Source organism: Plecotus auritus (assembly GCF_963455305.1).
Source record: "Plecotus auritus genome assembly, chromosome: 4".
Classification (NCBI taxonomy): domain Eukaryota; kingdom Metazoa; phylum Chordata; class Mammalia; order Chiroptera; family Vespertilionidae; genus Plecotus; species Plecotus auritus.
In genome coordinates, this window is record NC_137775.1 from 98,616,772 (window position 1) to 98,631,288 (window position 14,517).

The 14,517-nt window shown below is 64.9% G+C and overlaps 1 protein-coding gene across 7 annotated transcripts in view; it reads right to left on the bottom strand.

Moving 5' to 3' along the window:
• Nucleotides 1-373: 373 nt before the first annotated feature.
• Nucleotides 374-14,517, bottom strand: part of ANKS1A (ankyrin repeat and sterile alpha motif domain containing 1A) — a 193,034-nt gene continuing 178,890 nt past the window's right edge. For 2 of the 7 annotated variants that reach the window (XM_080663216.1, XM_080663214.1), the window contains 11 exons: nucleotides 11,735-11,833; nucleotides 10,877-11,029; nucleotides 10,649-10,756; nucleotides 9,511-9,675; nucleotides 8,650-8,775; nucleotides 6,514-6,585; nucleotides 6,278-6,364; nucleotides 5,806-5,943; nucleotides 4,621-4,791; nucleotides 3,643-3,740; nucleotides 374-2,465 (listed from right to left, as the gene is read on the bottom strand). In XM_080663216.1, coding sequence (XP_080519342.1) covers nucleotides 2,462-2,465; nucleotides 3,643-3,740; nucleotides 4,621-4,791; nucleotides 5,806-5,943; nucleotides 6,278-6,364; nucleotides 6,514-6,585; nucleotides 8,650-8,775; nucleotides 9,511-9,675; nucleotides 10,649-10,756; nucleotides 10,877-11,029; nucleotides 11,735-11,833 — 1,221 coding nt within the window. In that variant the 3' untranslated portion in view covers nucleotides 374-2,461. Of the gene's footprint in view, nucleotides 3,741-4,369; nucleotides 4,469-4,620; nucleotides 4,792-5,805; nucleotides 5,944-6,277; nucleotides 6,365-6,513; nucleotides 6,586-8,649; nucleotides 8,776-9,510; nucleotides 9,676-10,648; nucleotides 10,757-10,876; nucleotides 11,030-11,734; nucleotides 11,834-14,517 lie in introns of all 7 variants that reach the window. The other 5 variants (XM_080663212.1, XM_080663210.1, XM_080663215.1 and 2 more) reach the window with 3 other exon arrangements.

Here is a 14,517-nt window from a genome sequence, read left to right on the forward strand (position 1 = left end):
CACTGAGGAATGTGGGCAGAGCAGAATCCCCAAACTCGCCCCGGCAGACAGCAGGGCTCACACCCACCAGAGTCTGGCCTGTGCGGCACCAGAAAAACCAGGAAACATTCCAACCCAAAGACTCCAAATAGCAAGGCTGGTTTCGTGTCGCTCTGGTTTATTAGTTCCGTCTGTTCTAAGTTGCACGTTAGGAAATAACAAAACCAACGCCGGGGCCCAGGGTGCTCACACGCCTGCAGTGAGGTCAGTCTATGTTGCTGCACAGATTGGCTGTTTGGTACAAGATGTGTGTAATCCGGGCAAATTGGACAGATGAACAATTATATGTACAGTAAAGTAAAAGGGAAGTCATTCAAGTATCAAAATACAGAGACAGATTAAATAACATCTTTATTACAACTCGTTCCGTCGCCACACCATTGGCAACAATGCTTTCCTGGCAGCCATTCTGCGGCCTGGCCTCCTCAGGACAGACGAGGTCAGACCAGTCTCCAAGGTCTGGGTGACTGCGGCTTCCCCACCCCGGGGACCTGGCATGAACGCCCCCGAGGGAGTGAGTGGGCAGGCGCGGGGCCCGCCAGAGCAGCTGGCAGGCAGGAGGGCCAGCCAGAGCCTGCGGCGGCGACAGGGCCACCCACTCCACGTCCCAGCTACACAGGCCCCACAGTTCAGAGACGCAGAGTCGGCTGCCACACGCGTGACCTGCACCGAGACGTGCAGAGCAGGGCGTCCGCTGGAAGCCTGTCGTCAAGTCTGGCAGTTCTTTCCAGGGAAGGGAGTGCCGCCCAGAGGAGGGGAAGAAGGCAGGTCCAGTCCTTTCCTTTTTGATATTCAGAAATAAACGTGTCTCAACACAAAGCCAGAGCCAAAGCAGACCAGCCGAGGCTCTCCAATATGAAAATACCCTGAATAAATAAAGAACACGTAGCAGCTTCCAGGGAGAAACACCCCCATGTGACTAAATGCGGGCCGAGGGGCTCGTCGTAGTGTCTGTTCCCTTCTCGCCTCGTGGTCCCTGCCCCGCGGCCCAGCAGGGGCCGTTCCCCTCCCGCCTCCGCCCTCGCCAACTCATGGCAGAAAGCAGGTGCACCCTCACAGGGAGCGGAGGGGAGTCCTCGCAGGCCCTGGAAGCAGCAGGAAGTTGAGTCAAACTCTCCACTTCCTGTTTAGTACCAAAAAGTGGAGGAACCCCCCTCTACCCCGGAGGGGGCGACTGCCAGGGTGCGTGGCCCAGCTCTCGACAGGACACGGCCCTGCTTCCCGTGTCTGGCCAACCACAAGGCTGAGCAGGTACCCAGGGCTCTCCTGCACCTTCCCTGGGAAAGACCCGCCACGCCTGGCCAGCTCGGCCTCACAGGAATCCACCTCATTTCTGCTCCACTGGGTGTGGGGGGGAGGGGCGCGCGAGGGGCGGTGGGGGGCGGGGAGATGGAGACACAGCACAGGTAAAAAAAGCAAGCCCCAGAGGGCCAAGGGGCAGCAAGCTCCAGACGCCACCTGCCCTGAGGGCCACACGGGGAACCAAACTGCCACCTTCCCTCTCCTCCACATGGAGCCAGGGAAGAGCCAGCAGCTGAGAACACAGTCAAGCCAGGAATTCAGAGAACCCGAGTGAGGCCTGATCAGAGGCCTGGTTAGACAGACCATGAATCAGCAGGCAGCATCTTAGCTGCCGACCCACTAATGCCCAAAACTCAGCTGCCTTTCTCCTTCCAACTCAACCCAGGCGCCTGAAGTCCCCAGAAAGCTCGTGGGCCGGGCAGCCAGGGCAGGGCTCTGACCGCGGCTTGGACTTCATGCACCAGGAACGGCTCGCTCGTCTCCAGCAGGACCTGGACCTTCCCTCCGGGAACCCCAGACAGGGACCAGAAGCCTCTGCTCCTGCCAGGTGCCTCTAAGGCGGGCCCAGGGCCAGGTGGGGACGAGAGCCGTGGTCACAGGGACCAGTGTCCAACTCGGGTGGGTTTGAAAAGCAGACTAACAACACGTAGTCAAGGCTGCCCCTCGTGTCCCCCTTTCCTACCCATGGGCACTGCCTCCCGTCCGACCCACTGGACCTCCCAAAACCCTGTCCTGAGGACAGAGGCCGGACAGACTGGCCCTTTACCCGCCTCGGTTCCCTGTCCCCTGACCCTACAGGCACCTGTCTAAAGGCTGGCAGTTGAACCTAGAGGTTTGAGGCAAGTGTTAAAAGTTCATTTTATAAAAATTTTTTTCTATTAAAACATGTGTTCTGGACAAGTCACATCTTGATGCTCTGGGCTCCAGTATCCCGGGATAGAGGCCCGCAGGGCTCCGAGCCAGGGCAGGAGGCGGCAGCAGGTGGGCAGGCAGCCAGGAGGAGGCCGGGCCTGGGGCTTCGAAGCTGCAGGTGAGACGGTGGTGGTGGAGGTGCAGGTGGCGGTGGCATAAGCCTGAGCTCCCACACCTGTGTCCGCAGCACAGCTGGTTCCTCAGTGGCTCAGCTTGGCAGAAGCAAACACAACGGGGGAGGAGAGGGTTAACCAGGGCCTGCACAGGTGGGGGACATGGAAAGGGACCAGGAAGCAGAAAGGAGACAGGAAGCGGAACAGAAGGTCCCTCACGGCCTCCCCCGAGCACCCAACTGTCACCTCCGGCTCAGCGCGCCTGCCTGGCAGGCACGGGACAGGCAGAGGACCCCTTGGTTTACCAACAGGGGGCTCAGTCCTAAAGCAGCAGCATCACTGGGCGTTTTGCGGGACTGCGCCGTGTCTGCGCTCCCTACGGAGCCGCCCGGCTCCTGCCGCCCAGCGGAGAGAGCCTCGAGGCAGCTGCTGGCCTGCTACTGTGTGGTGAGACGGCACAGCCCTGTTCAGGGAAGGGCCCGGGTGATGGCTGACTACCACTGACCCCTACACTGGGGACAAGGTCAGAAGATGGGGCGCCATGTGCAGGGAGGGAGGCCTTCCTCCACGGTGAGCTAGACTCCCGGGCAGCCTGTAACTCACTGGCAAAGACAGGAGGGCCGGCCACACATGCCACCCCTTCCTCAGAGGGGAAGACCCACCAGGCCCGAGACCGCGGGGGAGAGGCAGGCCCTGCGGTGCATGTGCCCGGGGCCGGGCGCGGCCTTGGCCCTCACAGAAAGCAGTCTGGCCCTGGTCCAGCTCGTCACCGAGCTCAGGGTCTCAGGGGTGGCCAGCACCTCAAGGGGAGAGACGGGCCAGCGGGAGCAGAGCAGGGGCTCTGGCTCCAGGGGTCACAGTGGCTGGTTGTGTGGAGAAGGGTGCACACAGGGAGCTGTGAGCAGCGGCCCCAGCGGCTCGGCACAGAAGGCAGCGGAGGACGCGCCAGGGCCTGCCGGTCAGTGAGCGCCGACTCGGCAGTGCCCCCGCCCGCAGGTGCACAGTGTCAGCCGCGAGGCTTCCGGCGCCAAGGGCCCTTAGCCCGCTTGGCACTGCCTCAAGGCAAGTCATCCCCGAGCCGTCGTGCCCAGGGGGCTCACAGTGTCCGGTGGTGGCACAAGCTGGGAGCGCAGTGTCTGCAGCTACTGCCGAGCAGAGCAGTCCCGGCGGGGCCTGGCGCCAGCGGCTGGAAGGAGTCGAGAGCAGACAGGCCGGGTGGCAAGGCACAGAGACTAGTGGAGGAGAGGGTGAGTGTTAGAAGATAGTGGTCTCATACTTGGTGCTGAGGCTCCGCTTAGAGTCTGGTTTGGGGTCCACAACCCAGGAGACGCTGGCATGGGACTGGGCATCTGGCTCCACGTCAGGCGGTTCCAGCTGCCAAGGAAGAAGGGAAGAGTCAGGTGGAGCACACACCTACGCCCGGGGTAACAGGGCCCGCTGTGCCCGCCCCCCCCCGCCTGGGCATCTCCAGCGTCTGGGTGACTGCGGCCAGCCACCTGCCAGCCGAGGCTTCCCCAGCAGCGCCCGCTGGCAGCTGGCGCTCGAAGCCCCAGACGGTGTGGAGCCGGGAAGACGCAGGGCCCATCAGAGGCCAAAGTCCAAAGAGCAGGCTCCGTGTGTGTGTGTGTGTGTGTGTGTGTGTGAGGAGCGACTCCCTGGGGAGTGTGTGTATGTGCGTGTGCGTGTGCGTGTGCGTGGCAGGAGCGACTCCCTCCCGGGAGCATGGTGAGAGGGCCATGCTGGGCCTCAACATGGGCAGCCTGTCCCAGGGATGCTCAGAGCTGTTGGCCTACGGGCGCCTCCCTGCCTGGGCATCGTGCTCTGAGCCCCACAGCTGTGGCAGGACCCCAGCGAGACCCCAGCGGCACGGGACCTCCGCGGGAGGACACAGAACAAGGGCTGAAGCACAGACAGGACGGCGGGGGCAGGGCAGGAAAGGAGGACGCCACGCAGGCTGGAGGCCACAGCCCCTGAAGATGGACACAGACACGGGACGCAAAGACCTTGACTCCAGGACTAACAGACGGCAGCGGCAGGTAAGAAGGACGATGGGTGGTGCAGGTGTGACAGTAACAACAGCGAGTGTCAGGGGGCAGCGGCACCTGGGGTGCAAAGCAAAGCAGACAGACACGGCGACGTTACGGGGCCCTGCAGCCGTGCAGCCCGAGATGGGACTGGCGGCGGGAGCCTAATGGACGGGCCCTTTCCCGAGGGGCAGCTGAGTGTGGGAGACCCTGAGCCCGGAGCCACGTACTGCTGACTTCCTCACGCCCACGCGAGGCTTCGGCACCGGTTTGGAAGATTTCGTCTCGATGGGCTCGGCAGCAGAGGCGCCCACGGGCCGGACCCTCTGGGCCTGCAGGGCCAGCTGGTAGGCCACCTCGAACGCCTGCCCCAGCGTCAGGATAATCTCGTAGGTCAGGGTCTGTGAGGGAAGAGCACGCTCAGCTGACGGGGGCTCCCTGGGCACCCCCTGTCCCCAGCACAGGCTCGGGGCACCGGACAGGGCACAGAGCAGTCATTTCTGCCAAAGCAACTGACAAATCGGAACAACCTGAGCCTCGCACACGTATTGTTTCTTCACGCGTGATTTCCTCAGAGAAAACTAGGCGAACGCGACCCTGCACCCAGCCAACCAGGACCCGCGACCCAGCACGGCCATGGCCCAGGGCGGCCACGCTCCACCTCCGACCCCTCAAGGCCGCACCTGCCACAGCTCTCCCACAGGCCAACCTCAGGCCCTGCGGAGGGGAGCCCGTGGGGACCGGTGTCACCCACCATCAGCCGTTTAGTTAGAACAAAGCGGGGCCTGGGTTTTCCTTCAGCTCCTGTTCCTTTTGAACTTGTCGCTGATGAGTTTCTGTGTGTTGTGCCCTGGGTTTTACCCTGGTTTTACCGGCCCGGGGCCTTCAGGAGCACACAGGTGGCACAGACCGACTGATGTGAGAAAAGCGTGCGACAAGTGAGTGCCAAGAACGGGAGGACGGGGTGGGCTCCTCGTCTTATCCTCAACCCCACGAGGCGGTCGCATCACACCCTCTCCAGACCAGAAGCCTGACGCCAGGCCGGGAACCAGCTCCGGACTCAGGAACTGGCTCCTCTCCCCAAGGGCCTTGCCTCAGGGCGCAGGGAGTCTTCCCGCCTGTCCAGGCCCAGTGGGGGGGTGGGGGGAAGCTCCCTCAACCCAGCACCTGAGCCAGAACAGGCAGGAGGGCCTGCCGCTCCCACGAGGGGCAGAGGGCATTTCAGGGAGCTGCAGGGCTGGGGACTCCGAGGGGCGACCAAGGCCGTGACTAACTCTCGCCGGAGCAGGACAGCCTGTCGCTGAGCCCCGGACAGGCCGCTGTCCTCTGAGCGGTCTCCCTGTGCACAGAGGGGCCGGCAACGGCTGTGGGGCTGAGCCGTCGGTGTCAGGGCAGCGCGCGCTGAGACTACCCACCACGTCCACCGTGCTGAAGACGTGGCAGTAGTGGTGGCCCGTGTGCAGGTCCTTGGTGATGTAGGCGAAGGTGCAGAGGTCCTCGGGGTCCTGGGCCGCGCAGGAGATGTTCCGGACCTCATGCTCCGCGATGACCTTCTGCTCAAGAGAGGGGCCTGGAGTCCGGCTCCCTGGCATCGCCGCCTTCCTCTGCCCCCAGGTGGGGGCGGGGCGGGATGGGGCAGGCGGCGTCTAACCTCGCGGGTTTAGGTTTGGGGTCTCTCCCCTTGAGCATGGCAGCTGACTGGCTCTCCAGCCCTCTGCCTCCAGGTGGGGTGAGAGGGAGGGCTGCCCGGCACGGGGAGCCCTGTGAGCAGGCAAGCGGGCGATGAAGCCCACGCTGGGAAGACATGCAGGTGGTCACCAGTGCACGGCGGGATCGGGGTGTGGGCGGGATGGAGAGGAATAGGGCTGCGGGGCAGGGGGGGCGCACCTTGTTGGAGGCGTCGATGAACTTGACGCCTTTGTAGGTGATGGACAGGGTGATGGTGGGGACCTTCCTCATGTGCTCGGTGGATTTCTGTAGGAAACGGGCCTATGAACGCCTACTCAGGGCCAAGCCCCGGGGTCCCACAGCCAACAGCCTCCCTCCCACCCGCCCTGACATGGGGCCCCAGTGGCTGCAGCTAGTACCTAGCCAGCCCCGCTTCACCCCACAAAGACACCCACCCGCATCTTGGCACAGGCGTCCTGGGTGGATTCTGTCCCTCGAAGGTCTTTGATCAACATGGAGCCCAGGTACTGTGGAGGGAGCGTGCCGGGCTCAGGAGCGCCCGCATCATCACCAGGGTGACCGCCCCTCCCAGCGACTCGCTGCCTGTGCCGGCGGGAGGCCCCACCCTGCTGCTGGGCGCGTCTGAGGAGCCCCAAGCCCCAGCCGGTGGCTGTGTGGGGGGCTGTGAGGGGCTGTGTGAGGGGCTGTGTGGGGGGCTGTGAGGGGCTGTGTGGGGGGCTGTGAGGGGCTGTGTGGGGGGCTGTGAGGGGGGCTGTGGGGGGCTGTGAGGGGCTGTGTGAGGGGCTGTGTGGGGGGCTGTGAGGGGCTGTGTGGGGGGCTGTGAGGGGTTGTGTGAGGGGCTGTGTGGGGGGCTGTGTGGGGGGCTGTGGGGGGTTGTGTGAGGGGCTGTGTGGGGGGCTGTGGGGGGTTGTGTGAGGGGCTGTGTGGGGGGCTGTGAGGGGCTGTGTGGGGGGCTGTGAGGGGGGCTGTGGGGGGCTGTGAGGGGTTGTGTGAGGGGCTGTGTGGGGGGCTGTGAGGGGCTGTGTGGGGGGCTGTGAGGGGGGCTGTGGGGGGTTGTGTGAGGGGCTGTGTGGGGGGCTGTGTGGGGGGCTGTGGGGGGTTGTGTGAGGGGCTGTGTGGGGGGCTGTGGGGGGTTGTGTGAGGGGCTGTGTGAGGGGCTGTGTGGGGGGCTGTGAGGGGGGCTGTGTGTGGGGCTGTGGGGGGCTGTGTGGGGGGCTGTGTGGGAGGCTGTGTGGGGGGCTGTGGGGGGTTGTGTGAGGGGCTGTGTGGGGGGCTGTGTGGGAGGCTGTGTGTGGGGCTGTGTGGGGCTGTGTGGGGGGCTGTGTGTGGGGCTGTGTGTGGCTGTGTGGGAGGCTGTGTGTGGCTGTGTGGGGGGCTGTGTGGGAGGCTGTGAGGGGCTGTGTGGGGGGCTGTGAGGGGGGCTGTGGGGGGCTGTGAGGGGCTGTGTGAGGGGCTGTGTGGGGGGCTGTGAGGGGCTGTGTGGGGGGCTGTGAGGGGGGCTGTGGGGGGTTGTGTGAGGGGCTGTGTGGGGGGCTGTGAGGGGCTGTGTGGGGGGCTGTGAGGGGGGCTGTGGGGGGTTGTGTGGGGGGCTGTGGGGGGTTGTGTGAGGGGCTGTGTGGGGGGCTGTGGGGGGTTGTGTGAGGGGCTGTGTGGGGGGCTGTGGGGGGTTGTGTGAGGGGCTGTGTGAGGGGCTGTGTGGGGGGCTGTGAGGGGGGCTGTGTGTGGGGCTGTGGGGGGCTGTGTGGGGGGCTGTGTGGGAGGCTGTGTGGGGTTGTGTGAGGGGCTGTGTGGGGGGCTGTGTGGGAGGCTGTGTGTGGGGCTGTGTGGGGCTGTGTGGGGGGCTGTGTGTGGGGCTGTGTGTGGCTGTGTGGGAGGCTGTGTGTGGCTGTGTGGGGGGCTGTGTGGGGGGCTGTGTGGGAGGCTGTGTGTGGCTGTGTGGGGGGCTGTGGGGGGCTGTGAGGGGCTGTGTGGGAGGCTGTGAGGGGGGCTGTGGGGGGTTGTGTGAGGGGCTGTGTGTGGGGCTGTGAGGGGCTGTGTGAGGGGCTGTGTGGGGGGCTGTGAGGGGGGCTGTGTGGGGGGTTGTGTGAGGGGCTGTGTGGGGGGCTGTGTGGGGGGCTGTGTGGGGGGGCTGTGAGGGGCTGTGGGGGGCTGTGTGGGGGGGCTGTGAGGGGCTGTGTGAGGGGCTGTGGGGGGCTATGGGGAGCTGTGTGGGGGGCTGTGAGGGGCTGTGGGGGGCTGTGTGGGGGGCTGTGTGGGGGACTGTGTGGGGGACTGTGTGGGGGACTGTGTGGAGGCTATGTGAGGGGCTGTGTGGGGGGCTGTGAGGGGCTGTGTGGGGGGCTGTGTGGGGCTGTGTGAGGCTGTGTGGGGGGCTGTATGGGGCTGTGTGGGGCTATGGGGAGCTGTGTGGGGGGCTGTATGGGGCTGTGAAGGGCTGTGGGGGGCTGTGTGAGGGGTTATGGGGGGCTGTGAGGGGCTGTGAGGGGGTTATGGGGGGCTGTGAGGGGCTGTGTGGGTACACTGGCGGGGGGCAGGCAGCGGAGGCTGCTGGCTGGAGGGCAGACACTCACATTGGCTTCATAACCGCAGGACTCGAAGATGAGTTTTTCAGGCCGGTGCTGCCAACTCTGCACAGGGGCATAGGGGGCGGCCAGGCTGGGCGGCCGGAGGGTCAGCCTGGCTTCTCGGTGCTCTTCCTGCAGAACACGCAGTGTCACAGGCTGCCTGCCCCACAACCGCCGGGCAGAGGCGAGGCCTGTCTGTGCAGGGAAAGGCGGCAGCAGGGGCCTCAGCCACTGCCAGCTCGGCCGGGAAGGCTCTGTGGTCTGAGATGAGTCTTCACGGAGGCGGGAAACGGCCACACCACGGTGGGAAAGCACGTGGGGCATCGTGGGCGTGAAGCAGGGGGAGCGGGAGCCAGCTTCCCGGCCGAGGCCCTGGCTCTGGTCCTGGGGTGGGGATGTCACTGAGGCACCCAAAGCCAGGGAGGCACTGGAGTGCTGGGGTGAGGCGGGGGGGGCCACTGCAGTCCCGGGTGGGCTAATGGGGCCCCTACCGTGGGCAGTGGTGGAAGGAAGGTGGGGGAGGGCAAGATTCAGGAAGTATTTACGACCCCCCCCCCCCAAGCAATGTGCAAAGTCTCTCGTGCAAAGCAACTAGAACTGCCAGACACATCCTTTTAAAGTCTTGTAAAATTCACGGCCAGACGTGGACGTGTGAGGTAAGGCAGGAAAGGAGTGAAGTCAAAGTTCACCCTGAGGGCGAGGAGGGCACCCCGATCTGGAGGGCAGCTCCGAGGAGCAAAGGCAAAGGGCTGGGGATGCCGGGAGGAGGCCCCCAATGCCAGCCCAGCAGTGCTCAGACCTGGGGACTGGCCTAGGAGGCCCAGAGGAAGGAGGGGACCCCGCCTGCAGCCCCCCTTCCTGCCCCACCTGGATTCTGAAGCGCTCCGCCCGAGAGGGTGCCGCAGGGTCAGGGAGACTGTCCGGCCGCCTTCTGCCCGAGTCCCCAGGAGGCAGCAGCAGGTCAGCGGACCGGGCGGTGCACGAGTCATTCTGGCTCAGGGGGGACGACGTCTGGGAGAGCAAGTCTTGGCACTGCGGCAGGAGAAGTCCAGGTGAGGCTCAGAGCTGCAGGTGGGGCCGAGGCCCAGCTGTGGGCCAGTTCTAGGCTGCTCAGGGCCCTCCCCCCACCCTGGCAGCGCAGGCACGGACGGGACAGGCACAGGACAGACACGGGACAGGACAGCAGGGGCAGGACAGGCATGGGATGGGACAGAACAGGCATGGGCTGGGAGGCGCCAGACCAATGGCTCGCTGGCCCAGCCTGGGCACAGTCAAAGCAACCAACTTCTTGCTGGAGCCGGGAAGCCCTGACCCCAGTCCCGCGCCCCCTCCTCAGTCCCGCGCCCCCTGGTCTGGAGCCGCACAGGAAAAGGGGTGCCGCAGGGCTGGGAAGTGCCTTCAAAGATAAATTGTCTGCCATAACCCATCGGGGTCTCTGGAGAAACACGCAGCACAGCAGGACCGAGGCCCCCAGAGAACAGGGGTCAGCGCCTCAGTGTCCACAGCTGAGCGTCAGCGGCGGCTCCCCAGGTGCAGGACAGAACAGCACCCCCTTTCTGAGGCGCCGGGAGTGGGCAGCTCAGCCCGAAGGCGGGAGATAGCGTCCTGGACCAGGGCAGGGTCTGCCTGCTCTTGCAGTGGGGGTACCTGGCCCGGCGGCCGAGCACCTGTGAGGCTCGGGTCAGGCAGCCCCTGCTGCCCAGGAACCTGCCTGCAGACCTGCATTCCAGGCTCTGTCAGGCGCGGGTGCAGGTCACACTGTCCGCAAGGGGCCCTCCTGGGGGATCTGCATGTTTGTTTTCCTGCCTTTCCCAACATGGCACTTCCTACTGATCCTTAGATGGAGGCATGTGATGGACAGAGAACCAGCCCAAACCACTGCCCCTGACACAGCCCCGGGGAAGAGGGAGGGTCCTCTGCTGAGGTCACCCGTCTCTGAGATCCCAGTGATTCCCGCAATTGCTAGCACCACAAAGAACACACAGCCGCTCCACCCCGCACTCACTCTCAGCTGGGAAAACCTCGGGGGCTTCTGGGGCGGCTCCTCGCAGGGCCTGTCGGCAAGGGAGGCGATGATGCGCTTTCGATGGCCGAGCAGGTGAACCTTTAGGACCTGGGGGGGGCGGGGAGGAGGGAACGCAGCAGTCAGGTGGTGCCCAGGCCCACAGCGCCCCCACCGGGCAGGCGGCAGCCCAGGGCAGCGGGCAGCGGACGGCCAGGCAGCTGCACTCACGTTCACCAGCTCCAGCTCCCAGAGGTTCCTCACAGAGTCGATGGAGCTGTAGCCACTGGACAGGAAGGAGTGGACGTAGTCCTGCAGCCCCAGGGAGTCCAGCCAGGAGGGCACCGATGGGGGGCTGCTCCCCTCGCAGCCCAGGGCCTTCACCTGTGGGGCGAGGGGGTGGGGCTGACACCTCGGCCCTCATAGGGCAAGGTCCCCGGGTGGAGACCCTGGCCAGCACACGCAGCCGCAGCAGAGACCGCGGCTGGGTAGGTACGGGGCAGCTTCGGAGACCACAGAGGGGCCTGGTCTCCGGTCTCCCGTCTGGCAACCACCAGCGGTCCGAATCTGGGTCTGGGGAGGTGGCCCTGTTAAGTGAGGTGGGGGAGGCTCTGCAGAAGGCCCCGTGTCTGATGGGGTCACGGACCTGACAGGACAAGAGAACTGTGTCTGTAAAGTGGGCTGGCCTCAGTGCTGGGACTTATATGTGCTTCCTGCGCTCTGGGCACATGGAAGGGATGGGGCACTGGACGTGGTCAGCGAGGAGCTCGGCCTACCAGCCCCTCCCCCATGGAGACGCCAGGGGTCCGCACAGGCCGGCCTGGTCTCAAGTGATTCAGGAGAGACCCCAGGGGCTCCGGGGCCAGGCCTGTGGGCACCAGGCCGCACAGGGCAGATGCCTGCAGCCCTGCTGAGGCTGGACAGGTCCTCTCAGTCCCTCACGCTCTGCTGGCTCCTGGGGCCTCTTGTTGCCCTCTGGGGCCCTGGGATGAGGGAAGCACCCCAGTGGTCTGCACGCCCCGAGCCAGCTGGTATAGGGAGACGCCTGGCTCTGGCAGAGGCCCAGGCTGCAGAGCTGTGGATGGTCACCTTGGGCAGGGCCCGTGCGGCCTGGAGCAGCTTCCGGCGGTGCTGCGGGTCACTGATGCCGATCTCCCGCAGGTCCTGCTCTTCCATCACGTTAGACCCCTGAGAGCAGAAAGGAGAGCGTGAGGGCCTCTGCACTGGTGGCCGGGCCACCTAGGGTGCCAGGCCAGCTTTTCCTGGCTCCGCGCCACATCCTCTGTGGCCTCAGGCACCAGGGAGTGGAGACCAGGCCTCCCGGGAGGCGTGTGCCCGCCGAAGCCGAGGGAAGCAGCAGCCAGGTCTGCCAGCCCGCCCGCTCCCACCTGAGCGGCCACCAGGGGAGCTGGGCAGGGCTGGGGCTCCGGCAGGAGCATGAGCACAGACCTGGGTCGGAACAGCAGGGCCCTGGGCACACTGCGTGCCCAGGCCAGCCACACACCCTCGCCCACTCCGAACGAGTGTGCAGGCTCCATGGCCATCCGAGGCGAAGGACAGGCAGATAAGCCCAGGTCCCTAACAAACGACTTTACAGTTTACGGCTGTGATCACTGCCGCAGCCGGGCAGCGGGCGCAGGGCAGGCACCCAAGGAACCAGCCTCACCTGAGGAGAGGAGTCTCAAGGGCCGGGGAGGGGGTCAGAGCCGAGCCCACTGCCGGGCGCTGTGCAGCAGTGAGGAGGTGCTGTGTGACCGAGCGAGGGCTTTACACGGACCCCCCACTGCGTGCTGTGCATTAGGTTCTGTCCTAACCCTCGCTTACAGATGAGGAAACAGAGGCAGAGAGAGGCCAGAACCTTGCCCGAACTCACACAACCAGCTAAGATCGGAGCAGACGGACGAGGCCTCCGCTCCGACCCCATTACGATGGCCTTTTCTTCACAGCTGTGTCCGCCCCAAGACAGGTGTTTTCCGATTACGAAACAGGAAAATTCACGGCTGCCCTGTCCCTCAGCCACAGCGCCCCCCCCACATTCCGGGGCATCACCACTTCCCTGGATGCCCCCTCCAGAGCCCAGCTGGGCACACACAGGCATGTGCAAGCTTCATTTTCACACAAATGTCATTCTGGTGCCCACCGTTCTGACCACTAGCAGCGCGTGCAGACCGCCTCCGCTCCTGAGGCTGCGCAGTCACCGGTTGTGGACGATTATGAATTACTAACCGGCTCCCCATTTCGCTTTACATGCAGCGCGGCGGAAGCCCCGTCTGCGGCCCTTCTGGGGTGACATCAAGAAGAGACTGCTGGTCGGGTGTGTCCCCATCCGGCAGATCTGGTTCTGGGGCGGACACTGTGGGGAAGCTGTCCAGCACTTCCTGTCCTGTGGTGACAGCCTCCGGGGGGAGCCGCGCATCCTTCAGGCCTGTCCATCATGTGTTCTCACAGCATGCGGAGCCCCGCCCCGTCCCCCAGGCTCATACCCGCCAACCCACCTCACAGGAGCTAGTCACCCTTCACAGCCCGGGTGCGGGGTTCGAGCACCAAGCCAAGGCTCCCTCTGCGGCCGCCGCCGGGGGGTGGGGGGGTGGGGTAACGGTGCTGCGCCTTCCCCAGGAACCCCGTGCCTCTCCTTTTGCGCCATCGATGAGGCTGTCAGTCTTTTCTGGCTGAACTGTTGGGATGCCATCCACAGGAAGGAGACGAGCCTCTTACGCGTGGGAAGGGAGACATCGGTGTCTCCCATGTGTCCTCCTCCTCTGCTGCGGGGCTCGCTCTGCTCTCGGGGCCGGGCGTGCGGCCTGTGCGCTTCTTGGCTGTCGGCTTAGCCACACCTCCTGCTCCAAGGTTCTCAAACAACCTTCCACGTTCTTCCTGCGATTTTACCGTTTCATATTTACAATTAAATCTTCAATTTACGTGGCATTCCTTCTGAGGGAAGGTGTATGTTCCCCAGGCAGCAAGCTGTCCGTCGCTGGAAAGGACTCTCTTCCCACCGGTCTGACGTGTCCTGATGTGTCCTCATTCCCGTTTCCCCGCAGGTGAGGGGACAGGTCACAGGGCAGCACCGCCCCGTCCTGCCCACAACCTGTGCTTCGATGGCGAGGGACGAGCACAGCAAGCAGTGGTCCTCAGGCGCTGAGCTCGGGCAGAGCAAGAGTCCGCGGCCACCACTGCTCGGAGGGGACACGTGAAGAGGCAGGCCGACATGGGTCCTGACAACGTCCAGTGCTGTGCCCGCTGGACCGGGCACGCCTGACCACACGGCCCGGTGGCGCTTCTTGGCATATCTGGCTTAGAAACACCTCCTGCTCCAAGGGTTTCACCACCTGAAGACATACCAGTCAGCCTCTGAGCTAGAAATCGTCCATTTGTACAATGAAGCAGGTCAGAGGACTGACAGAACTCGTGCACGGCGAGAGCTCGTGAGCGTCAGCAGAGGGACCATGAGGCTCCACCTGTCACACTGCGAAGTCTGCCCAGGCTGCTCTCCTGCACAGGTGGGCGTGGTGGGGACAGGCCAGGTGGGAGGTGCGGGCAGCAGCCGGGGGTCAGGAGCAGGGACTGTCCCAGGGCTGGGGGCAGGCCCCACCAGTGTCTTAAACAAGTGTCCCCCCAGAGCACCCCCCCTTTCTCTACCTCTGGGGGAGGAGCAGTGCTTCCTTCTTTAACTGAACAGAATTCACTCTCAGTGTTGAGTGGACCCCAGAGGTGGACGAGGGAGGCCTACCAAGGCCGCACAGTGAGGGACAGTCAGGACGCGCCCGGCCTCTGCGTCTGGGGGCCTGGAGCAGGCTGACCAGGGGGAGGCCAGCGGCCTGTGCGACTCGTGAGGGGCAGGGCGCACTGCTCTGCGGAATGAATGCCCTGTG